The sequence below is a fragment of the Aedes albopictus genome, chromosome 1 (genome assembly GCF_035046485.1).
Source record: "Aedes albopictus strain Foshan chromosome 1, AalbF5, whole genome shotgun sequence".
Classification (NCBI taxonomy): Eukaryota; Metazoa; Arthropoda; class Insecta; order Diptera; family Culicidae; genus Aedes; species Aedes albopictus.
The window spans coordinates 33,802,396-33,829,730 of NC_085136.1; the positions used below are offsets into that span (position 1 = coordinate 33,802,396).

The 27,335-nt window shown below is 39.4% G+C and overlaps 1 protein-coding gene across 3 annotated transcripts in view; it reads left to right on the forward strand.

Annotated features, from left to right (window-relative positions):
- Window positions 1-27,335, forward strand: part of LOC109412976 (octopamine receptor Oamb-like) — an 841,374-nt gene that overhangs the window by 293,920 nt on the left and 520,119 nt on the right. For all 3 annotated transcript variants that reach the window (XR_009995986.1, XM_029855986.2, XM_029855987.2), the window contains exon 3: window positions 20,826-21,323. Coding sequence is in view for 2 of the 3 variants with exons in the window: in XM_029855986.2 (XP_029711846.1) it covers window positions 21,072-21,323 (252 nt within the window). In the remaining variant the exon portion in view is untranslated. The remainder of the gene's footprint in view (window positions 1-20,825; window positions 21,324-27,335) is intronic.

Here is a 27,335-nt window from a genome sequence, read left to right on the forward strand (position 1 = left end):
CGTTACGGGAGCGCTACTGGTGGCTGGGAGTGTGTCATGAGCTTTACAGAGGTTTTCAGGGACGTTATAGGGCGTTTATAGGTTTATAGGGAGGTTGTAGTGTATTAACACTAACCGTCCCGACTTTCTGGCATGTTACGTCATACCACAGAGAACAGACATCCAGGCTAGAACAAATTTCATTCAGAAAGTTGTGTAAGGATTTGAATCTTCACTTGAGTAAGGTTGCAAACCAATATACGATGAAAACACTAACGCCGCCAAACACCATATTGCCACAGTCAGTGGTGAATTGAAACATTTCAAGTGGTGAATCAAATTAGTATGGGAAATTAACCGATTGCAGCGCCACGCTATTGCCACTTGTGTTGCCGATTTCAAATGGCCGTTAAATTCCTTACACAGTTTCGGAACTGGACTTGGATGTCTGTTCTCTGTGGTCATACTAAATTATACAACACCAATACTGGTAAAGATTCCAGATGTTCCTACCTTATATAGAAGACCTTGATTGATACATTGACAGGTAGCGAAAGGTAGAGAGGGAGGAGATTAGTCAGTGACAGACGGGCGCGGAGGTGAATACTACAACTGGCGAACGAGGATGGATTCTATACAGCACGGTGGGTTGTTGTTGTTTTTCTTCTTAATGAACAGTTTCCGGATCAAGTGGAGGAACGGCCAGGTAAGGAATCCATTTGCATGATTTGGATTTGACCAAGAATGGACGGTTTTCGGTAGCAGGTGGAGAAATGTTTATTTTGATGCTCGTGATTTGCACGTTGAGCGGAAGTTACCCAGTAAAGTCTGGAGCTCGATTTGAATAGGACGTATGTGCTTTTGTCGATATAAAATTCGATCAGTTTATTTTAGTTATTGTAGCAATATGGAAGATATTTTTGAGACTTTTAATGATGAAACCGAGGGGCGATTCACTGTTCTGCGTTACTGCATTGAAAATACACGAATGAAAATAATACACAAAAATACATCAATACACGATAAACACAAAACTGAATTAAAAATACGCTAAATTCTAAAAAATACACAAAAATGCATCAATACACGGTAAATTCAAAATTGAATTAAAAAATACGCCACTTTAAAATAAAAATGCAAAAATGCTGCAAATACAAGAATTCGGGAATAATGCGACGATTTTGTGAGAAAACCAGGGAGAAAATAAAGAACACGAACAGCATAAGAAGATCTTCCAAGAGGAATGTTTGTGAAGATTCGTCTAAAAGGATTTTTCTCGGATATTATCCCAAAGCAATTTGAATGACGCTGAAGATGGAGGAATAGTTCTAGACCAACATGTGAAAAGGGCGGATATCCAAAATGTTAGAATCGAGAAAAACGCTTGCAAAGTTTCACAATCTAAAACTAATTCCTATTTAACACTTTGTGCGTGTGCACTCAATCTTTTTCGTTGTTTTAGAAGAAAACACTATCCTCTTGGTGATTTTATGTCAAAAAGTACAAATAAGCGTTTTTCCTTGAAGAAAATGAATGAAATGAAAATTACGCCCAAATAAAAACTCATTGGTCATTACGCCCGACATGCTACGCCGCTTGGTCGCCAGCACTGGAATTACGCCTGGTCGATATTACCTAGAATCGATCGCTTTTGTTGTTACGCCCGAAGAAATTTTGTATCGAAATTAGTGGAATGCAATAGATTTTGAACCTAATCCACTGCAATAAATTGATTTTGAAGCTTTCTCAACTAAAAGTAACTAATTGAAGTTTATCTGACATTGGACAATGGAGGAGGAAGGAAATTTTCTCTTGACGTTGCCTACGATGAGTGGTAAAAAAACAATGAGTAAAACGCAATGGAAATCAGATTTCGATTGAAATCTATATTCTAGCTCTTATCTATGAACAACAACTCTTTACAGTTTATCTAGTATCGTACAGCAAAGGAGGGAGTTGCCCCTGCCATTGTCCATAATGCGCGTTGAAAAAAAATATAGCTACAGTACCGATGGGAAAGCGCAGGCAGCATATTATGTTCCCAACAAGCCCGTGCACAACGGATGGGTTTTGGGGGGTTAAACTCCTCCCATTGCCGATACTCTATACACAAGGCCTCCTTCACCCTTTGCTAAAATTGGGTAAAACCCCTCCCTTGTCGCCTTTTCTGTGCACGGGCCTGGTTCCCAATATCACCTTTTGCTAAATCTACCTGCTGTGACCTATGCCGGTCAATAGATTAGAGACCATTCGCTACCATTTTTATCACTGAAGCTTTACCAGCTGCATATCATCCAAATCTGGGTCCTTTGGAGAAAATATATCCTGAATAGACATTGAAGCCATATTATCGCCACTTATTGCAGTCAGTCAGCGACTTTATTGAATTTTACGATGAAAAACGCACGATTTGATCTTGAGCGTAAGAACCATCCGTGCGCAACAAGAGCAATAAGTGCGCGGCGGATTTCCACTCAGACATTTTGATGGGCGCCGAAGCACGACGTAATGACGAAGGCTTTTCAGTAACGGTGTAAGTAGTTAGGGGCGACTTTAATCAAAAGTGGGAGTAAAAGTTTAGTGTAAATTTGATAAATATGAATGGCGAGATGCTGTTCTCGACTGTTTATTCAACAGTGTTAACAATTTTGTGCATTTTTGTGCTTTTTTCAAAGGCGCAAGATCATTGGCGGAACAACCAAATGAAGTTATCAAAATCAGATGTGGAAATCCGCCTTTATTTAAATTATTGTTTTCCAGAAGTGGAAACTCATTTTTGAGCTAACGTCAGGAAAAATCATATGTTTATGAGTTGTTTCATCAAATTATGCTGAAAAGTGATTTGTTTACATTTTGGCTCTTCCGCCCTTTTCAAATGTTGGTCTAGAGTTTACCGGATCACATAGAGACTCTCTGTGCTGGGAAAAATCGCGAAGTTCATTCTGCGGAGTCAAAGCTATTCAAATCACAGCTACCCATGGTTTTGAATGCAAAACCATTCGCTACGGTAGTCTAGCTTGTTGAATTTCATTAGATTCCCAATGTTGCTACGGTAGTTTGCTACAGTAGATCGCCCTCGCTGTTGTATCAGGTTCTAATGGGATTCTCTAGATGGGTCGTTTCAGGGACAAGCTTGGAGACAAGGCTGCGGGATAATTTGGTATCAGGGCGATTCACTCATGTATTTTCGATTCAGCTCAACGTATTGAAAATGGAATTGATGTATTTTTGGTGTATTGCCATGTATTTTTTGTATTAGTGTATTATTTTGCATTTAGGTGAATAAAATCGAATTGATGTGTATTGATGCAATAATTGAGTATTTTTCTAAAGAATGTGTATTTTTCAATCGATTTTCATATTTTGCATTAAAATGCAACTTTGGGACTTAGGTACGTTTGTAAACAAAGAGAAATTCAACCAAGTTTTCAAATGCTGCATTGAACAACAACAACAAATTATCGTTTTATTTTGCAAAATCAGCTTTAATTCCAGACCCAAAATCCCCATTACTTCATGGTGTACCGGAAATTAACCAGTTTGTTTTTTAACTATTCCACAGGATTATCAAACTCGTTTCCAGGAATTCCTCCTAGGGTTCCTCCGGGTTTCCTTCCTGAGATATGTCAAAGAGTCCTTTCGTTGTTATCTCCAAGGATATCTCTTTAGATTCCATCTGGGACCGAGTCTGGGACATTCCCTGGAATTCATTATTGAATTTATACAAAACTTCTTCTTGATTTTCTCCAGAGCGAGTTTTTGGATAAATCTCAGAAGCAATATCTGAAACAACTACTTTTGGAGAAATTCCGCTCTTAGAAGAATCGGGAAAGGAATTCCTGGAGCAATTTCCAAGATGAAATTCCTGGAGGGATCTCTGAAGATTGGATTCCTGGAGAAATCTAGGAGGAAATAACTAAAGGGCAGTCTATGGTCAGACCTGACAGAATTCCAATTGGACTACCTGGAGGATTTCCCAAATCCCCTTTGCGAATTCTTGAAGCAATGGTGGTGTGCATATCTTGAGGAACACCGAAAAAGTTTACAGGAGTAATCATAGGAGGAATTCTGTTAAACGCACATACATGGAGAAATCCCGGTGCAAATATCACGAAAAATTCCGAAATGAATACTTGGAGCGGTCTCCGAAGCAATTCATCCCTTACGAATCACCGCAGCAAATCCTTTTGGAAGAGTCTTCCTAGTGATTTATTTCGTAGGGGCTTCAGCCTTCAAGGAAGAATCAGCTTCATTTGAATCCTCTGTAGTATTACTTTGAAAGGAATTCTCCTGGAATCAATCTCCGATGGAGTTTAACAGAAAATAATCTCCGTTGGAATTGCCTTGGAGGAATATCTGACAGACATTCCTTTAGCAGGGTTCTACGGAGTGATTCTACTCTCTAATATTTCACAAAACATAAACTTAATCTCCAATATCATGATCGGCAACCTTCACTTGACTCCATACAATGGTTTGTTTGCTACTCTTGATCTATCACGGCGGATTGTGCCGGAAGAGGAAACCTCCTTGATTTCCTCTTCCGGAATACAGCTCATGATCCAGCTCAATTCAACTTCGGTGGACTGACAATTGTCAGTCCCGGCGTCTGTAAACAACAAATTTATGAAGTTTTCTACGTCATCTCTTACGATTATCGCAATTTTCGTGAATTAGTGCATTGAACCATAAGTTTCATCATATTTGTGCATTTAAATCGATTTTGAAGTATTATTGTATTTTTCGTGTATTGAAGCATTTTTGTATTTTTAATTTGAATTTGTGCATTTTTGCGAATGTGGCGTATTTTTAATTCAGTTTTGTATTTTTTGTGCATTGAAGCATTTTTGCATTTTTATTTTGAATTTGTGCATTTTTTTCGAATGTGGCGTATTTTTAATTCAGTTTTGAATTTATCGTGTATTAATGTATTTTTGTGTATTTTTTTCAGTCGTGTATTTTCAATTCGGTAACGCAGTACAGTGAATCGCCCCTCGGGCTGGGTAGACCTTCGCTGGATGTATAGGTCGGGTTCCTGGATGAGATGAGCGGAGGAATGTTCCCTTGACTGATTGATAGCGAGCATTTTCGCTGGCAAATCGGATAGGAAATCGGAGCAGACCTCTTCAGAAACGGCACTGGACGTGTGTGTGTCGAACTTTCGGCTTGAAACAAGCTTATACCGGTTTGTAGCTTCTCAAGCAATTGAAAATAAAGCTAATTATTTTGTTGAATAAGAATAACAGGACATCTTGTTATGATCTGATTCAGATTATTTTATTCCGGTACACGTAGCCTTTCTGAAGAACGTTACGCCGATCGGCGTGGGGTTTTCACGCCGCCGTCGATGCTTCCTGGAACGGCATCATACATTCTAACCAAAACATGGACACACCAGTGATCCACCATGCATACAATATACTATATTCTTGAGAAATTTGGGAGCCACAAGCCGCTTTGCGTCGATTTCACACTTTTACATAGGAAAAAACTCCCACTTGAGAGCTGAAACGAGGCAGCCTGTTCCTACTGAATCACGAATGAGACATTCGAGGACCAAGAGTAAAGTTGTTACGGGAGGGTCTCTGCTAAAAGGCATAGTCGGGCTTTTGGGAACGCGTCCACGGGAAGTATGGTGCTTTGGATATAATGGTCGTTCATCCTAAAGAAGTGCGCCAGGCGGCAGTACGACAAATGAATTTCAATGAAACTCATTTGGAGCTCCCGCGTTGTAGCTGCTACTGTAGCAGTTTATTGGATCGCCTACTATACTGGTTGAAAAAAAAAATCTCCCGGATATGAAAAGCCAGCGATACAATCATCAAATTCAAGCAAACTACTGTTACCATTCCCAGCACTGAATTAGAGAGGAATCGCTCCGGAAAAGCCGAGGGAAAAGCCTGGAAGAGGAACGTGTGCAAAAATTCGCCCAAGAGGAATTACCCCAAAGCTATTCCAATGGGGATAATTCCATGTGACATTCCATCGGAAATTGTTTTCAATTAAATTCCATCCAGAGTAATTCCTCCTTGAATTCCTCCGAAGATTTATCTAAGCGGAATTCCTTTGGAGATTCCTCCAAGAGAACTTGCTTCAAAATTCGCAACAATAATTCTCCAGGCAATCAATCAGAATTCTCTCATGTGTGCCCACCGAAATTCTTTCACTAATCGCCTCTTCTATTCCTCCAGGAAATCTCTCGGGAGTACCCTCTTTTGTGATTTCTCCAGAAGTTCCTTTTTGGAAATTCTTCTAATAACTCCTGTTCAGATTCCACTAGAAGTTTTTTTCCGGAAATTCCGCCAAGAGTTGCTTCAAAGATGCCTCCTGAGATTCCATCTAGGAGATTCTTCTGATTCTCCTGGAAAAATCAAGTGAAATTTGTGGATGCACCATCAGAATGAATTACAATGGGTGTCCCAGAAGGATTCTAAAGAGATAAAAAATTAGAGGAGCTATCGAAGAAGAAACTCTTAGAAGAATTCCAGAAAGAAGGAATCACAAAATCAACTTTTAAAAGAATCTGTGAAGGAACTCCTGGAGACATTCCTGGAGGAACTGATGCAGGAAACACCGAGGTCCCCGAGGCTCTTTCAGCAGTTTCCCCTTCAATTCCACCATGAATTCCACCATGAATTCCATTTTAGATTCCTGTAGGAGTTCCTTTTGGGAATTCCTCCAAGAGTTACGTCAGCGATACCTTCAGGGGTTCATCCAGGAAAAAAACTCCGAAAGAATCATAAGAATTCCCAGAATGCATTCTAGGCGATGTACCAGAAAGAATCTTGGAGTAATATCAAGATAAAATTTTGGAGGAATCCCAGAAATAGCTACTGGAGACGAGACTGGCGATACCGGAGAAATAACTCTTGAAAGAATCCCAGAAAGAAAACCCCGTATACGAATCACAAAATTAACTTTTGGAGCAATCCGCGAAATATCTCCTGGAGACATTCCAAGAGGGGCTAGGCGTCAAGCAATCCAAGAAGGAGGTTCCGGTGGAATCACAAAAGCGACTTTTCCAGCTTTTTTGCCTTGCAAAAACCTCGCAAAATTAAATTTACCAACTTAGGTCTCAGCCATGAAAAAACCTTTCTTGATTCCGAAGTTGCTCCTTCAAAACCATGTCCAAAACCTACGGGTGCCAACGTCGAATATTGTGCTAATCGGTGCCAATATCGAGGAGGGTTGTTATCGTTATTGCATGCTTCTGTTCTAATTACTTGTAGTAGAATTTGATTTCCATCGTCTGTGGATATTATTGGATCTCACGAAGTAGTGGGAGTTTTGGTCTGGCCTGAGAACGGTGGTCGATATGACAAAACAATGAAAATATTGTAATTCGTGTTTGCAGTATTCGAAAACTTGGATGAATTTCAGTTTATTTACAAACACAATTATCAAATGCAAAATGTGAAAATCAATTTAAAACTACACATTTATTCGGAAAATACTCAATTATTGCATCAATACACGTCAATTCTATTTTATTCACAAAAATGCAAAACAATGCAATAATGCAAAAAATACATGCCAATGCACCAAAAATACATCAATTCGATTTTCAATACACACGGCTGCATCGAAAATACATGAGTGAATCGCCCCTCGGATGAAACGGAAAGTTTATTTTGTGAGGATTCTACTGTATGTATTGTAACGAATGTAATTGTTACATAGTTTTTTATATTTAATATTAATAAAGAAATTACACACAAGTTTTTAATATGTTCGTTCAAGTTTGTAGCTGCATACCAGCCTTCACTATGTTGCTTGTATGCTAGCTTGTATGTTGATTTTATCGTTTTAGCCGGTGGTGAGCTCTGTGTGTCATTATTAGAACCAGTCTGAGTTGAATTAATCGGGTTGCATATTCAAGGGCGCATAATCGATAATCCAGCAGCGATGCTCGACTAGCTGCTCGATTGATTTGAAAATTCCTGACCGGATACCATTTTCACCGGATACCTTTTCCAACCAATCAGAATTCAGATAAATCAATAAAAGAAAAACCGGAAACCAACTTTCAGCCAATCAAAATTCAAAAGACGAAAACAATAGCAGTGGGTCGACTTTGGGGCTTTGATTTATACTCAAAACGAAATTGGAGTTACTCTTGTGGAAACCGTTGGCGAGTGAAGATCAGTTTAGATCAATTTTAAAGGTGTTTAAGCCAAAGTTACTCGCGGGTGATAGCATTTTTGAACGGTGAAGTATGTATAGATACATATTGTTTGCAAAATAAGTTGTGACTAATTGTAATACTTTCCCTGACTACGTATAGCCACTGTGGTATAGCTATTTCGTTTTCGGTTTGTGGTTCATTTAAGTAAAAAAGAGTGTCGAGCAAAAATCGGTTGGATATACGGTAAGCTATTTTTTTTATTTGAAAATGTGCGAGTGCTTGGGCATTACAATAGTTACGTTGAACAGGTGCCAAATCCCATTCAACGTGGGTGTTTGGGCAGGAATCCGAGTCCGTACCGAGGACACTCGGTCGTCGCTAGGTGGCAAGCAGCCTATCCACACCCATTCCGATTCCGGGGCCTATATAGTCCCGTCGAATCCGCTGTGCGGCCACGCTAGACACGACGATTGGAACCAGGACCGAACAACGAGTGCGTCGACGCCCTGTGTGACCTTCCTACGGTGGAACCATATGCCAGCTGGCCCTCAAGTAAGCCCGTTAGATTTTGCACTCATGAGCTCGAAGAAAATCCCTGTAAATATTGTAAATAGCACAAAGTAAAAGTTAGTTCGTAGTCCTTTAAAGTTTTTGTTTTACACTCTTTCGCCTATTAAATCCTTGAATTAGAATTGAATTTGCATTTTTTTTACTCTGTAGTTTGGGAATAGTTTTAGAATTAGTTTTGGGGTTCGTATCTTGATTTCTTTCGTTATACTTTCACTAGTGACCGGGCGTCTCCATAAAGTGCTCGAATTTCGTTAGAAAAGGTAAGAGTAAATTTAAGTGGTTTTTGCTATTGGTATAAGTGAATTTATTTGAGTTTTAAGGTAAGAAGTTGGGTCTCCGGTATTGTAATTGTTCTTTGAGTTAGAGCCCAAGTAACACAGAAAACATCTTTTCAAATCAGCATTTCTAAAGATGTAATAATTATGTTGTATATGGGTTTCTGAAAACATCTAATGTTGTTTTCAAGCTCTTATTATGCTTCTGAAATACAAACAACAAAAATCTTTTTTTTTCGCTCATCGGTTTCATCATGTATAACATATAGTTATTATACTTTCAAATAACTCTACCCGAACATCGAAATACAAAGTAATCGTGTTATAATTCATTTTTTGGGATTTGAACAACTTTGAACATACCCTACAGCAAACATACTCAGCACTCTGCTCAACCGCAAGGCCAGAACAGTAGTTCAAAGCGTTAAAACCCAATCGATGATCCACCCGCATCCACTTGAGATCCATTCAATGCAGCAAACTTTTTGGCTTCACTAGTAATGTTATATTACCTCTTGCAATTGAATCAATTAATTTTTGACGACACCGTCCGCGCCCCACATCTACATCCACCATTGATTCGCCAGCTTCCTGATGTGGCTGTTTTGCTTACCTCACCATTTTGTTGGCACTTCTAGTAGCTGCACATTGCCGATGGTTCTTCTACCAGTGAATACAAACTGCACTGGGATCCCGTCACAGACATCCGATGCTCTATCGTCATCTCAATTCGTTAGCATCCAATATGTTTCTATTACACGGAATACCGCGAAAACTATAAAACTGACGATGATGTTGGCCATCAAAAAAGTAAACATCGCGATTCTTGGCAACAATACTTTGACATTTGATAGATCTAAACTCACTCATGAATAAGTTGTAATTGAGTTATTTTAATGTTGTAATGATTGTTCCAAAACTAAATCAATATTTTTGTGTGCGCGTGTTGTAGAAATGTTATTCAGACATAATATAAACTTTAAAGAAACCCAAACACAACACCCATTGTTGGATTGCTGTCATAATGCATTTTGAACGTTATTTCAACTTCAGTTCAAATAGAAAATTGTAGAAATGGATGTATTCTTTGGTAAAAATGTGCACAGTACAGTACCGTACAGATATATGAATACAAATACTTTAAATTATTTAAAAATGTTAAGTAGGTTTTACATGTTTCCCTTTATTTTCCGATTGAGCAGTGGTTTTTATGTTAACATTGTGATAATGGAAATTCATTTGAGGCATTATCAGTGACAATTATTATCACTCAGGTTATACAGTTAATTAAAATTGCGATTGGTATAGTTTATAACACTTTGAACGGCACTGTAATTTACTCGGGGAATCTGCCATGTTGTATTTCATGTGTATTTACAAATAATTTTCACAAATCAATATTATTAGGTTTGTTTATGTAACTTTCTTAATTCAATTCACTGGCGCTAAATTTACGGGCGAGTAAAATCGGTAGTTTCACGATAAATCTCGCGCCGCACGTGAAACAACACCACCACTACTGATTGAAACCCATTTCAGAATTTATTATCTGACGAAATTTGAAAAGCCATTAAATCATCGAGTTCGAAATTATTTTTCGGGTTGGAGGAATTAGGTTTATTCATAAATGCAATTTGTTTTGATTTTCAGTTTCTGCGTCGCTCATTGATTTACTTCATGGTTTGTTATGAAGTATGCATAGTTATATCACCTAGAATTAGCGTAATCTCAACATCTGCACATGGTATGAACTATATGTGTATTTTCTAGGTTCTATCACTTGAAAGCAGCTGAATTGCAACCAACAAATATGATTGTATTATGAGCGAATTTTCCAAGTTTATGTTGCTGACAAATAACCTAATTATAACTATTATTTACTCAAGTGTTGAATTCGACATATCGTAGACGTAAATTTTAGTACTATAAGTGTATTCGAATACATCTTATATAACTTGTAAGATGTTTTATAAGCCGCCATTTTTTGCGCTGTTTTGATTATATAAGTGTTTGGTTTCAAGTCAATATAACAAGAAGTATACTCATGAATAGGTATTAAAAGTGGATTTTTTACTGTTATGTAACAAGTTGTGTTACTTGGGAGATTGATTGGTGAAGTGAACTGGGGAGTTTGGGAAATCCTACCTGCCCTGACATAGGAGTCTTTTGGCCGGACTTGAACCGTACCAGTGGCCCTTCGCAAGAAGGTGGCGCTTAAGTCACTGAGTACCAGTAACCGAACCCGTAGTTTTCCTTGCTTTTTGGACCTCGAACTAAGGAGAAGGTTACAGTATCAACTTTGTTCAATTTCAACGGTTTTCGCTACAATAAGCGAATCCAACTGATCGAATTTTTAATCGACAAAAGCACATACGATCTATTCAAATCGAGCTCCAGAAGTGTTTATTTTTACTCATTTTGTGGCTTGCATGCAAGGAAGGGAAGATTGCATGCATTTGAATGAAAAGGGAGAAGTGGTCAAGTGTGCGCAACGATACCTTTTGAGCGTCTTATTGCTGCGCATCTTCTGATTATATCGGAGTTGCGAGAATCGTAAGGATTCTCCGTGTTCAGAAAATCAGGTGGATTTTCTCGGATTGCGAAGATCGGTAGGATCTTCCAGTAGCAAGAATCGTAAGGATTCGCCGTGTTAAGAAAATCAGGAGGATGTTCATGGTTTGCGAAGATCGGAAAGATCTTCCAGTTGCGAGAGTCGTAAGGATTCTCCGTGTTCAAAAAATCAGGAGGATTTTCTTGGGTTTCGAAGATCAAAAGGATCTTCCAGTTGTGAGAATTATTTAGATTCTTCGTGTTCAGAAAATCTGGAGGATTTTCTTGGGTTACGAAGTTTGAAAGGATCTTTCAGTTGCAAGAATTGTGAGGATTCTTCGTGTTCACAAAATCAGGAGGATTTTCTTAAGTTGCGCAGATCGGAAGGGTCTTCCAGTTGCGAGAATCACAAGGATTCTCTGAATTCAGGAAATCTGAAAGATACCCGGGTAGTGAAAATCGGAAGGATCTTCCAATCGCATGTATCCTAGCGATTCTACGTGTTAAGAAAATCAGGAGGATTTTCTTATGTTGCGAAAATCGAAAGGATCTTCCAGTGGCGAGTGTTTCGAGGATCCTCAGTGTTTCAAGTTTGCTAAGATAGGAAGGACCTTCCATTTGTGAGAAACTTGAGGAGCCTCCTCGTTAAGAAAATCTTGGAATATCCTAAGTTTGCGAAGACCGGAAGGATTTTCCAGTGACGAAAATCTTAAGGATTCACCATGTTACGGAGGGCGGAAGGATCTTCTGCAAGAATCGCGAGGATTCAGTAAGTGTAAAGAATTTGCCATGGGAATGTAGAAGCGTAAGGAACGTCATTGGGTGGCAAAGATACAGGATAATAACTCAAGAACGGATTCTTAAGATTTCATCCGACGTTTCGGTCACTATATAACCAACAGTCAAAATTCGAAAAAAAAGAAGAATGTTCCAGTTAAGATAATCGTGGTGATACTGGAGGATCCATGTAGTCGATGTGGTAAACGCTGGAGTATTTAACTACACTGAGAGTGCCTGGGGTTTATTGCAGAATATTCAAGTAACTTTTAATATGGAATTTTACTTGACATTCTTGAACTTAAAGTGTATCCATCACACAATAATGTGGCATGTTACACGATGGGAGAATGCAAAAAAAAATGTGATTGGCGAAGAAAGGTCTCGGAGAATATATTATCGTCGCAGCACTAAATCGAAGTCGTGACTCGCGCGACATGTAAAGTTACAGATGCGAAGTAAATTTGAACAAATGATTAGCATTGCGCATCATTCAGCTAGTTAAGAGCTACTACATGCACTCATCCGAATCGAGTAGTGACGACATTAAACTGAGTAAAAACTCAATTTTCGCACCCCAGTTTACTTCGGATTTCAAGCAACAGCATAATAGTCGCAATGTTCATGTTACACTGAACTGAGAAACTAGTTTGGTCCCATTAGGACCGTCACGCCATTAAGAAAAGGAATCGAAGTAAGGATTCACTGCATTTTTGGGAATTAGCAAGGAGTTGTACGTTTGTGATTGTTTTATATTTACGAAAATACTAATTGTTCGTGTTTACGAAAATACTAAGTATTCGTGTTACTGAAGCTGAAAGAAGCTGCCGAATTCGAAAAAAGATAGAGGGAATGAACGATAGTGCTAATATTGGATCGTTGATGAGTCTAAGGGAAGTGGTTTATGAGATGACGGCCTGCACATGATGTCTGTGTAGCTTTGCAACATGGAGTAGCTAATAATCATGTGGTGAGATTTCGGTTGAATTGCTGAACGGTATATGAATCAGCTGATTTGGAAAGGATGAAATAAAAAAAAAATCCAGAAGAATGGAGTCAGTTGAGTTGTGTGAAATAGTGAGAGATGAAGATGAACAGCGTCCCAGATGGATCAGTGTCCCAACTGATATGGAGAGTTGAGAGTTGAGAATCGTGACGGTCAACATACCTTATTGTCATACATGCTCGCCTCATTCGTTTTGTCAAATTGGGGACTGCAGGTTACATTCCCGTTCCGGCCGTAAAAAAAAAAACGATTTCCGGCTTCATTGTGCTTACAACACAATATACAATTTCACGTAATGGCAGGTGGGAGGAGGCACTTCAATTAATAACTCTGATAGTGCACAAAGAGAACGGGGTTGAAGAAAAACAGGTCGGGTTCTAGTGAGAGTCAGGATTTCAAAAGAAGCAAAAGCATCAACTAATGAATTGATTCGTTTAGTTCTGAGTGAAAATGTCGAGAATCATAGAATACACTTTTGGTTGTCCTACTGATGTGTTTTGTACTACTCAATAAAAAAAAAATCAAAGTATTAAACGCAGCTCTAACGTGTTGCTGCTGACCGCATAACAACCGAAAGGTTGAGTGAGTGTATTATAGGTATGTGACCCACAGAGGTGAATTACACTTTGAAAACTTTACGGCCTATTTAACTAATTCACAAACTAATCATAAGTTAAACGAAAAATCAGCATGGATTTGAATATCTGATTGCTGTGGATGCGTTGATTCTGGTCACATTCTTGATAATTTCAGTAACTAGCGACTGGAATAATCTTTCTTGGGAAACGCAGGTCTCGTTTTCCCGTACACTGGAGACGAACTTCAACATAGCATCCGATTACTATTTTAGAAAGTTTGAATTCAAAGAGTGTTTCAATGAATTATTTGGAGGCCGTCACTGTGAGATTGATTATTAGATGTCAATCCTAAGTATGGAAGTACTTGTGAAGCCCAATTCTGATCATGTTTTGCCGGCAAGCGCTGTAACGAATAACCCGAAATAAGAACTGTTATATTCTTCAGATAAAGAAAAGCAAGGCAAAATGTTTGGTATGTTTGAAATATAAATGAATTTCAACATATATCTACTTTAGACAAGACGAAATTCCCTTTTTCCGAATGATCAGCTGATCCACATGTATGTAAACTTCGAGATGTTTCGATGATAGAGATAGAGTTAATTTGGCGTAAGCGTATGTGGATTGAGCGCGTTACAATAGTATTGATGTCTCCGATGTTAAAAATAATAATTACACGTAGCAATGAAACTCGATAAATGAAAAAAAAAACGGATTCATGTAGGTGCAACGTAACATGAACTAATGTTTTGAATTGGAATGGTATTGCCATCGTTTAGGCTAAGTTTGGTTATATCGCACGTGACATTTAGATGAAGAGAAGGAATTTGAAGTGGTATGAAGAATATAGTTACTGCATAGATAGCTACAGTTAGCTAAACAAAAAAAAAAACTAAAATAAAAAAGTAAGGGAGATTATGGCAGAATCAACATACAGTAGACGTAAAAATAACTGTAACATGTTTACGTTGTTTAATGATCGAGATAATGAGGAGGATAGGTCAAAGGTTGGACTTGTTGTTAAACGAATCACATGCTTCTTGGATGATCGTATACGTTAGATTATTCAGATTTTAACTGATCTGAAGTGATTTAAAAATATGTAGTCAATCATATGGGACTCGAAATGATTGCAACTTTTCTTCGGTATAAATGAGTTACTCTAACATGTTGTACGGCGCTTTTGGCCTAGATTTATGTATTAATATTCGGCTATAGTAACGAGCACTTTATTTATTGTTGAGGGGGGATTGTAGTGTATTAACATTAACCGTCCCGACTTTCTGGCATGTTACGTCATACTAAATTATACAACACCAATACTGGTAAAGATACCAGATGTTCCTACCTTATATAGAAGACCTTGATTGATACATTGACAGGTAGCGAAAGGTAGAGAGGGAGGAGATTAGTCAGTGACAGACGGGCGCGGAGGTGAATACTACAGAGGTTATAGGGCGTTTCAGCCCTTAGACTCCCTGAAACGCCTCTGAAACCCTCCGAAACCCTCGAAAACGCTTCTGAAAACCCGTGTACTGTACCGTTTTCGAAACCATTGAACATCCTCAGGAACTCCCCCTGAAACCTTATGAAGTCATCAGCTATTAGGTTGTCAGGATCGACCGGTGAAATGGAGATGACGCATAATGTACACGGTCAGCATGACATATGTGTCAATGTTAGGCAGATCGACGGAGAAAGAGAAAATGAATAAAAAGGATAAAAGGCGAAGTAAAAACAAAGTTATCCAAAACTTGAGATTAACGTGGATTCGAAGTAATAATTTAAATAAAGTATATTTCATTCTAAATTTGTTTCCTTAAGCTAGTGTGCACTCCTAAATGCAAACCTCCATAAATTTCTTCCAACCCCCGTGTAACTTCTCTGGAATCCCCGAAAGCTCTTGAACATTTCAAAAATCTCACGCAACTCTCGAAAGTGCCACTGAAACTGCCTCAAAACCCCACAGAACTCTGGCAAATCTAGGATTTTCAAGGGTTTTTTAGGGGAGTTTCAGGGACTTTTCAGAGGACTTCAGGTAGTTGCAGAAGAGCTCAAAACCCCAAGAAACGTCATTAAGTCGCCTGACACACTTCGGGCACCTTCAAATACCCCTGAAACGCATCAAAAATCACCTGGCGCTCTCCTAAGCCGCCCTGAAGTATGCTACATGAATACCCCTAGAACCCCTCCTCTTACACTCCCCCACAGAGAACAGACATCCAAGTCCAGTTCCGAAACTGTGTAAGGAATTTAACGGCCATTTGAAATCGGCATCACAAGTGGCAATAGCGTGGCGTTGCAATCGGTTAATTTCCCATACTAATTTGATTCACCACTTGAAATGTTTCAATTCACCACTGACTGTGGCAATATGGTGTTTGGCGGCGTTAGTGTTTTCATCGTATATTGGTTTGCAACCTTACTCAAGTGAAGATTCAAATCCTTACACAACTTTCTGAATGAAATTTGTTCTAGCCTGGATGTCTGTTCTCTGTGGTAGTGTGTGGATGATTGGGAATTAACCTTGTTGGGTTGCTCACGAATGGAGCTCTCGGATTCTGTCAATTCTTTTTTTTTTTATGTCTTTATTTATGAGATTTTCAGCCCGAGGCTGGTTCATCTCAGATTCTCTGTCAATTCTCACATCGAGGAACTGAAAACCGAGCTGAAAACGGCTGAAAAACAGGCACTGAGTCTGATATTTAGCAGGCCTGAACTTCACGAGATTTCCAGAGGCATTCCTGGGGTGTTCCGGTAAGGCATTGGGAGTTTCAGTTATGTACCAGGGGTTTCAGGAACGTTTCAAGAGGTCTCAAGAGGATTCATTGGGTTTCCAGCAACGTTTCATGGATGCTCCATGAGGAAGCAGGGGCTATTCAGGACGTTTCAGGAAGTTTAGGGGCGTTCCAGGGAGTCTCTGGAGATTGCATGGTGTTTTCCGAGTCGGTTCAGATGCGTTTTATGGGATTCTTAGGTTTCTGGGATACCCCAGGAGGTCTCAAAGGATTTCGGGTGGTTTTAAGGGCGTTTTTGTAGGCCTCAGTGGGCTTCCTGGGACGTTCCAGGAGCGTTACAGTAGGTCTCAGGGGGGAAGGGCGAACTGGGTCCAGCGGTGTTTCACATGATGTCAGGGGGGTTCACAGGAATGTTCCATGAGTGCCTCAATTAGTGTAAGGGGGTTTCAGGAGCATCTTAACCATTTGGAACCAGAGAGGTCATATATGACTCCAGCATAGAAACGACTGTATAAATTCACACATTCAGAAAACAGAATGCTGTCTTCGGCAAAGTTGTTGCAAATTAAGTTCTTTATTAAGGGAACATGGGAATAATTGCATTTGAGACTTTACAGACCTAGAACATCCTGAACACCATGAAGTTTGGAGAAACGAAATACATGACATGCCACTTTTCTAAAAGCTGATTTTGGATATGGATTACATTCTATGTATTAATTTAACCGTCGTCAAGAATATAAAATGGTGTTTTATATTCTGGGATGTTCTATTTGTTCCAAACTGTTCTGTATTAAAGTCCTTCAAATCTACAAGAATAGTTTTATGTGTTTTCGCCATAAATAATGGCATTGCTTAAACTACTGGGATCCATGAAACTCCAGAAATCTAAAATGTCCTTTATAGACACTAAAGGGATATTCCAGGTCAGCCAAACTACCTTAAAGTTAAGAACTTCAGGTCTACGCTCGGAACAGTAACCATATTTGCTATACTGAGTAACGTTGCATGTTCAACCGTGGTCACTGAACAAACCTGAAGTGTTCTATATATTATTATGAACCTTTGGAACGTTAAGGGTCGTCCAAACTGTTCTGAAGTTCAGTTCTTGACACTAAAAGTAGTTATTCTCATAATGAACTGTAATAATACACATCCAACTGTAATCTGTAATCCCCCTGGCATTTCTTTATGAGTCATTCCAAGATAGTTTTAAGTTATTCCAGATCAACCAAACTATTTCGTAGACCATAGCTTCAGGTCTCTACATGTTATGATAGCTTTTACCACAACGTTAAGTAGTGCTACATTACCTTGCTACACTGAATAAATGATACATAATGAACCATATTTACTAATACTCTTCAAAGACTAGCAGGCATTTTTCTGTACCTGGCTGTAGACTTCATGTAATATGTTGCTGGGCGATATGTACGAATCTGAATATCCCGAAGATAAGTAATAGCCTCTGGTTATATTCTATGAGCTCCAGTAAGTGTAATAAATTATACAACTGAGCTCTATATAACCATAACAGAAACTTCAATTGCTGTAGATGCTAGATTTTAAACATCATAATAATTTAGATGACCCCAGCTGATCTGATGATGTCCATTGAACATTTAGAAGATTTGTTGGACATGATAGCTTATATATCGTAGCTTTGTATAGCAAAAAAAGTTACCGTTAGACCTGTAGCCTCTAGGATCTAAACTCAAGAACAGTTTGGATGACCTACGATATCTCGACTGTCCTGATACTGTCTATTGGACTGTCAGAAGACTATCTATCATGTCCATTAATGATAAAACACAAATCGTAACTTTTCATAATGAAAGAAGTTACTGTTACACTCGTTAACTTAGAGTCAAAACTCAAGAACAATTTGGATGATCTAGGATATCCCGACCAATCTGATAATGTCTTTTTAACTTTCAGGAAATTTAGTGGACATGAAATCGTAGCTTTGTATAATGAAAGAAGTTACTGTTGCACCCGTAGACTATAGAAGTTAAACTCAAGAATAGTTTGGATGATCTAGGATATCCCAACTGATCTGATACTGTCTACTCAACTTTCACAGGACTTACTGGACATGATAGAATACATATCGTAGTTTTGTATAATGAAAGAAGGTACTTGTACACTTGCAGACTTTCGGATCTAAACTCAAGAACAGTTCGGATGACCTAGGATATTCCGACTGATCTGATACCGTCTATTGAACTTGCAGAAGGCTTACTGGATATGATAGATTATAAATCGTAGCTTTATATAATGAAAGAAGTTATCGTTACACCCGTAGACCTTAGGATCTATGCTTCAGAACAGTTTGGATGACCTAAGATATCTAGAAAAAAAAAATATTCTGCACCATATTCTACCCTTTTTTTTGCTGTTGAGCACTTACACTACTGAAGTTCGTTTGAAAAATTCAATACAAGCGCTTGGAAAACTTCAGGCTTCAAAAAGTTAAGGGAAGTTTTTGGTCGTTTCAAGAGACCTCCTTTAGTCCCTCTGAAACGCTCCTGAACCCCTTAAAACCCCTGAAATGGATTTTATCACCCTAAAACAAATTCGAAACCTCTCTGAAATACCCAAGAAACACCTACAGCCTCCTGGATTCCTCAAAACGACCATGAAATATCAAGGTAGCCCTCCTTTAAGACCCAAAGATACCTCATTCCCTGAAACTGCTCGAAACACCTTCATAGCACTTTTAAATCAATGTTCAAAGTTCCCTTTTTTAAGCCGTTTGCACGGAACGAACCGCATTGTTAAGTGTTGAAAATGGTCCGGCAAGGCCTTCTTCCCTTTCCAGCTATTATCCTGTTTTCATTTTTTAAGTGCATCAGTGCAGTGGAGTACACTGAAGAGTTGTAGATCTTCACTAGTAGATGAGTGTGACACATAATTTATCAATGATGGTCTTACAACTGAACCCTTCCTTCGTTTGGGAAGCTGGCTGCGTCTTACACTAAGCTTTATTTATGCACTGCAGTGTTGCCAGCTACCATAAGAACATCCACCAATGAAGATCCTTGAATTCTCTTGAACAAGTAGGGGTAGGCGGGGCAATATGGACACTCGGGGCAGAATGGACACCCTCAATATTTTGAAATATGCGAACTTTTTTGAACTTTTTATGAATGGAGAATATAGTTCATTTGTCTAAAACGTAGTTTCAGGAAAAAAACATTCGAAATTAAAATTATACTTAATTTTACACGAAAAAGTTGCACCCTCCGTTTTTGGGCTTGGAAATTATAATTTTCACACCATTTAAAATAAGATTTAGTGATTAATTTATTGCAGGTCAATTAAAACCTGATATTTCTAGAACACATGCAAGTAGTTTTGCTGTATCTACATGCTTAACATGTTTATATTTTCTTCTTTATTATATCAAAAATCAAGTTTGGAAATGTCTTCTGCTGCCGGGGCAAAATGGACACTTACCTTTTTGAAAGAAGCGGCAAGAGAAAAATATAACCTAAATCACAAACCAACCAAATTCTTCGATTTCAGTATATTTTTGGTTAAATGTTCACTATAGTTGACATAGGGCGAAACAAATTGGTCAAAAAACGACAGCAGTGGAAAATAGTTGTTCTAGGCACAGCTGTACATGCTGACAAAAACGAAGCTTTATCCAAAACAGCCTGAATTTAAATTAACTGAACAAAAATGAACTACTTCGGCGTATTATTCATCCATAATAGTTGTTTTGTAATGGAATGACTTTATAGGTGTAAATAATGTACGGAATTCGTAAAAGTCTCATGGTGTTCATTTTGCCCCTTGGGGGTGTCCATTCTGCCCCGTATGCTTGAAGACGGTCATGAAAAACTAACATTTTTCATAACATTTTTTGAAGTGGATAAATCATTTTTCTTCGTGAGCATTCTTATGCAATAGATGCTAAATAGACTTTGAAAGGATACATGTATCAAAAAACTAAACTTTTTTGTCAACTTGCCAGGTAAAGTTGGCAAAAACCTTAGGGTGTCCATATTGCCCCGCCTACCCCTATCTGCCTTTGATGAAAATTCAAACTTGCTTCTGGAAACAAATCCGAGATTGTGCGGTTTTATTGTTTACTTGAGCAGTGTTGCCATATAACGGCATTGAACGTTTGGTTCCTATCTTGATTACTTTTTATCCATTCTATGTGTTCTTCAATTAGAATAATAGTTCTTTTCTTCTATCCCTTTTCCCCTTTTCCAGATGATCACCGGCCCCCACTAGGACCGGACGAGTCGCCAGTGGTTGGCCATCGCTTACTGGTGTCGTGCCGTTATCACCATCGGCAACGCGGCACAAGCCGAACCATCCTACTAGTTAGCGAACAGCCATCATCTTCCTCATCGTCGTCGTCGTCGTCGTCGACACCGCTAGGTGGTGGTAGCACCGGTTGTCGTCATTGCCGTTGCCGTTGCCGCTGCCGGAGGAGCTGCGTCGTTCCCCATCGAGATGAATGCGACCGAGTGCCACAGCCTGATTGCCTCGGTCGAGTGGACCGAGCCGCGCAAGATCCTGCTGCTGGCCATCCTCATCTTCATCGACGTGCTGGTCATCGTCGGCAATACGCTCGTGGTGGCCGCCGTCACCAGTTCGCATAAGCTTAGGAGTGTTACCAATTTTTTCATCGTTAGTCTAGCCGTTGCCGATTTGTTAGTTGGATTAGCTGTATTGCCGTTTTCGGCCACCTGGGAGGTGTTTAAGGTAAGCGGGGTCGTGGGTGATTTCGGCTTTGGGAAACATTGAAGTGGTTGCCGTCCTGAAGAAATGCAAATCCGTTAGTTTAGCCAAATCACAGACAAACAGACATACTACTCAAATCGCACTAACCGCATGATTTACCGGTCATTTGGAAAATAAAGTGTGGTTCGAACTGTGCTCGCATATGTCATGGTGGCGCTGATGTGCCAAAATCACCTCTCAATTTCGGAGAGAAATGAACGCGACGCCGATCACTGTTTACATATGACTCAATCATGAACCTTCATTCATGTTTTATGAATGGATGACGCCACGAGGGAGTCGTCACCTGCTAAATTGTTTTATCGAGCCGAGCGAAACAACACCTGCAAACGAATGCTTCGGATTGAGCATTATAGAGGGCGCTAGTGGGATGCCAAACGATGTTTTTGAAACAAATTTCTTCTAAGTAATATGTCTGTTTGTCTGTGATGTCTCTCGATTAATAACTGTGGAAGTACTCATGGAATACTAAGGCTGAGAACAAAGAAAGGAAGTACATGTTCAGTACCAGAAAGTGGCAAATTTTCAACGCTGATCGGTGCGCCACCTTGCGGTTGAAATCACGCTTTTTACACGGAAAATTTTTAATTTTTATACATCATTTTAGACCAGCTGGTATACATAAGCAAGGTACCAAGAAGAAGGTTCGTCGCAATAAATTTTTTGTTATTATTACGCATTTAGTTCACCACTGGACTGCGCACTCAGTCTTTATAAGTGCGAAAATGTTAATAAAAGTGCGCGATTGGGGAGCGTCCATAAATTACGTCACGCTTTAAGGGGGGAGGGGGGGTTCAGCAAAGTGTGACGACCCATACAAAACTATCAGAGGTTCCATACAATAAGAGTGTCAAATGGAGGGAGGGGGGGTTGAAAATGACCAATTTTTGCGTGTCGTAATTTATGGACGTTCCCTTGCATCAAATCCAGTTGATGTCTTCGGCGCACTATTTCTTTGATTTATGCTGAATAAGTGCTCTGAACACACCAAGTTGATTTGTTGCAATCGCGCACTTTTATTGAAGTTTTCGCACTCTTGAATACGACGCATTCGCGCTGAATACGGCGGGCGAGGTTTTTAGGAAGAAAAAGAATAACAAACTGAAGAAAAAGAAGGCCGTCTTTGCGAGTCTCGTCTCATGTGATTTCTATAGACAGTAGAGTAAACATAGATCCACGGATACCGACCGCTGAGTGAAATGTTTCAAGTGTGCAAATAACAATTTTCAAGAGTGTGATGACGTCATGCGTTCCATTCATGTTGTTGACATTGGTATTTGGCGGGATCAGGCGTAAACTATTCACTCAGTGCTATTAAGCAGGTTAGAATCCCAGTACACAGAGTCAAATGTTTGTCCAAAATGAAACCAATGCTCAAACATCTTGTTTGACTCGTTCGAATTTTCATTAGTGACAAACAGATGTACTTTCTTGAGTTCTTTCCATGTTAAATGTTCTGTAACCTTGTAACCTCAGTCAAATTTGGATTCTTGCACGGAAGAGTCGATGTCACTTTCTGGTAGGGATCAGCCGATTTGACATTTTGCTTGTGACATTTAGCTTGTGCTTGCTGATCGATAAGTGTCGATAAGATTGATGATCGATTACCGATTAGCTGTTAAACGACACAAGGTAAACGTCAAATCGACTGATCCCTACCAGAAAGTGAGCAAAATTCTGGCGGCCTATATTTGGATTGATTTCTGGTTCCGTGCTACACCGCTTAGGGAACGTTCATAAATTACGCCACCCCCCCCCCCCTTCCTCGATGTCACACTTTTTATTAGACCTCCGGAAATTATGCACAGGTCATTACACTTTGATGAATCCCCATCCCGCCTCAATGCGTGACACAGTTTCTGGGCGTTCTCTTACATTGCTTTGATGCAGGGGGATGACGAAGGGCCAGAATCAGCAACCCAGCATCCGATTCAACATGGCGTTCAATGATTTTGTTTTGATGGCTTAATTAATGAAAAAATGCACTTGAAACATCGACACTGCTTCGCTGCGACATATAATATCGTGCAAAGTGATAAAGAAAGAGAAACAATCATAAAACCAACAATTTCGTTTGAAATGTGTAATTTCCGAAATAAGCCCTAGCAACCCACGAGCCGCACACCCGAAAATCAGGAGCAAGTTAGGGTAAACCGACCAGAAAGTGGGTACCAAATCGCTCCGTACCAAAAACGATGATGGTGAGAGCGGCGACGTACCGCGTTTGATAAGCTGTGTCACCTCACTGCTTTGACACCTCGATCTGTTGTAGGAACCTAGCAAAACAAGTGCATCAGATTAAAAAAATGATTCATTTTGAGGCTCGTAGTTTTAACGTGTACTTTGACAGGAGAAAACATTTGACTTCGCTGCAAGGAGTGAGAGTAAACAACGCGAAATAAATCGTGCTTCCGGCAAAGTTGAACTCCGTTACAATGCGCAGAAAAACGTGTGCCATTTTGAACTGTTTCTCTTCTTCCACATCAAACGTTTCATTTTTCGCTGTGGATAAAAGTTTAAATGTATAGCTATAAATTTGTTGCATTTATTACCGAACATCTTGCTTACAGGAGCGTCGAAAATAAACAAAAATGGATGCAATACATAAGTCCAGACTTGAAAAGGGTGAAAAATCTTTTGGTGTATTCCGAACATTTTATGCAGACAGACTTAAAGAATGCTTCCTACAAATCTAAAGGGTAAGTAGTCGTGATGTAATACAGTACATAGAAAAATGCCATGACGTATGCAGATATCACCAAAAATAACACATACGCGCTTCTATTCCAATCCACGGAAAATGTGACGTCACTTGGTGTGTTTTCGGATATTGATTCTCTCCAACACATTCTTGTTACATCATTTTGTCTACTTTGTTGATCTTTCCATTGGCTATCGCATTGGTTGACATTTTAAAAGTGGTATAACGTTTGAAAAAGGAGCAATTACAGACCATCCCTCATAATACGAGTCAACACAGAAGATTCCGTTTCCATTGCAAACTGATATTTTTTTTAGCATTTTCATCATACGTTTAACCCCTTCAGGACGACTTTTTTCACCAACCTCGCTGCTGTAGAACGCGTTAGCGAGGTACAAATGACCCAACCGTCCTGAAAGGGTTAAACTGTTCGTAGGAAAAGAGGCAGGGTGATGTTCAAGACCTTTTCAAATTAATAATATGGATCAAATACTACCTTTGGAATTCACATCTCTAGCCTTGTCTGCCACTGATAAAGGAAACAGGCATGTATGACAAATCACTGGCGTTTTGCAAATTCTGAACAAAGTCATTATACTCTTGAGTTTTGACTAGATGCATTGCAATAACAGAGAATTTGTTACACTAGCATTCTGCATCCGTGTTGCGCATGTTAGTCGAGTTTGAGGGAATTTGATGTGTACAGGTGGCAACAACAACAACCTTCGGCCGTTTATCAGTTTAGCGCCTCTACTGGCACAATAGCATAAATCCTGGTGGTTGCTCGCCGTTATCAAAGAAATTTTAACAACTGATAAGTGTCAGCTGAACGCCTCTCTTTTTTCATTCAATTCACTGTCATGAGTATTTTCTTGCACACTTAAAATAATTCTGTTGACTTCTGTTAACAAACACAAAATTCGATTTAATGAACATATAGAACAGATAGTTAGTAGGGGAATTCAGGTATTTTGGACAGACCGTTACGCGTATATATTTTGGACATTTACGGCAAAATCAAATGAAAGTGTCCAAAATATATACGCGTAACGATCTGTCCAAATTACCTGAATCACCCTATTCCAATCAATTACTATACCCAAGTTTTGTGGTGATTGGAAGTTTAATCGGGAATTATGATCGAGGTTATGATCTAATTTTGTTGCTCAGTGAAAATTGTCAGCGACAGAACAACGAACGGATAAGTGAAATAATTACTTTACCAAAATGCATTTTATGTTGGTCTATCAATTGAGAACTTTCGAAATTCACGTTGATTTCACTCATTGAAATTGAAAATTTTAAACTGGTTTAAATACAAGTTTTTCAATAATGACAGTTAAAATCAGCCTTGATATCAAATCAAAAATCATGATTATCGCATTAGGTGGGGTTGACTGTGACCAACGGACGATTCAAAACATTTATACCAGTCGACTTGTTGTCTAATTACACTGTTGAAATTAAATGCGTAAGAACGACAAAATCTTAAGGGCGTTTTCAAGGATAGCAGTTTCCACTTTTTGATTGCACAATTTGTACTGAGTTGTACTTCCGTTCCGTGCTGAGAAGCAGGCTTAGTCCAAGTTGGGACATCAAATCAAGAAAAAGGAAAAAAGGCAAGTAGATCCTCATGCAAGAAATCGATAAAACTTCCCATCCATCGTTGTTTCTTGTTCGGAACAAGCATAAAATTCATTCCGGAACTGATACCCTCTCTTCATGGCCAACTTTGTTTTCCGTACACTTGATGCACGAACGAGCGTGACAAGTATGTACCAAATTCTTCTTCCCTGTTTTACGAATTAAGTACCGAACAAAAAAGTGCCACTGCAATAGTTATCAACTCCCACGGAATGTTTTCCTACCATCTCTTTTTCCATCCATGCCATTGCATTGGAAAGTTTGAGCTGTTTTATGTGCAATCGCACGTTCAGTGGGTTCCAGCACAGAACACAAACATGCACTTTGTTTTTTTTAGATTATAGTGCACCAATGAACTGATTTTATCACGATCCGAGAATTTTGACACTAGAGCGGGGCCGCATCCAATCAGAAGTGCACGATTTCCAATCAGAATTGAACAATTCTGATTGGGAATGGCCCCGCTCTAGTGTCAAAATTCTTGGACCGCGATGAATTTAGTTCATCGGTGAACTCATCTATGGTTCACGAGCTCGCGAGTTCACTAGTTTGACATTTGAGCTTCAGTTTGAGCGGAAACCCCTCGATAACACGACTTCGCTCATAAGTCAATTGAGTGAATCCATGCCTTGGTCCATAGAGTTTTGCATGGAAAATTAACCTCAATTTTCTCCCTTAGAAGTACGGCACCGAACGGGAATTAAAACAAACCACTGGAAACTTTTAAATTCGTATGGAAAGGAATCGGATGAATCGAACGAGAATGTACCGAATGTTCATTCGTTCTTGCAAAGCGTTACGGACTTATGGACTTATCCACCGATGAACCAAATTCATCGCGGTCCGAGAATTTTGACACTAGAGCGGGGTCTGTTCCAATCAGAATCGTTCAATTCTGATTGGAACAGACTCCGCTCTAGTGTCAAAATTCCCGGACCGCGATGAATTTGGTTCATCGGTGGATAAGTCCATCCACCAATGAACAAAATTCATTCAGCCCGAGAACTTTGACACTATAGCGAAACTGATTGAAAACGACTTCGCTCTAGTGTCAAAATCCTCGGACTGAGTGAAGTTCATTGGTGGATAAGTCCATGGGCTTATCCAAGGTCTTATTTTTACCCGAGTTGATTCTTCTTTTCTTCCGCAAATACGGACACTGTTCATTACATTTTGCAGGCGACGGCACGAATCAACTTTAGGTTTTTTTCTCGTTCTTTCTGTCCTTTTCTCTTTTACACGAATTTTGACACTTTCTGGTGGTTTGTTTTGATTCCCATTCGTTCCCGTTCTCTTCTCTCTCAAGGAGAAAATTAAGGTGAAATTTCAATGCAAAACTCAATACAAAATAACACATTCGTGAACATCCACCGAGTGGAAGTTCACCGAATGTTTACCGGATCTCGCCAGATGCAAGATAGATGAGTGCAGTGATGAACTGAATTCATTGCGGTTCGAGAATTTTGACACTAGAGCGGGGCCACTTCCCATCAACAATCCCTGAACAATTCTGATTGGGAATGGCCCCGCTCTAGTGTCAAAATTATCGGATCGCTATGAATTCAGTTCATCGGTGCACTCGTCTATGGGAGCAGTGATTTTTGTCAACACCGCCCTTACCGTTTCAC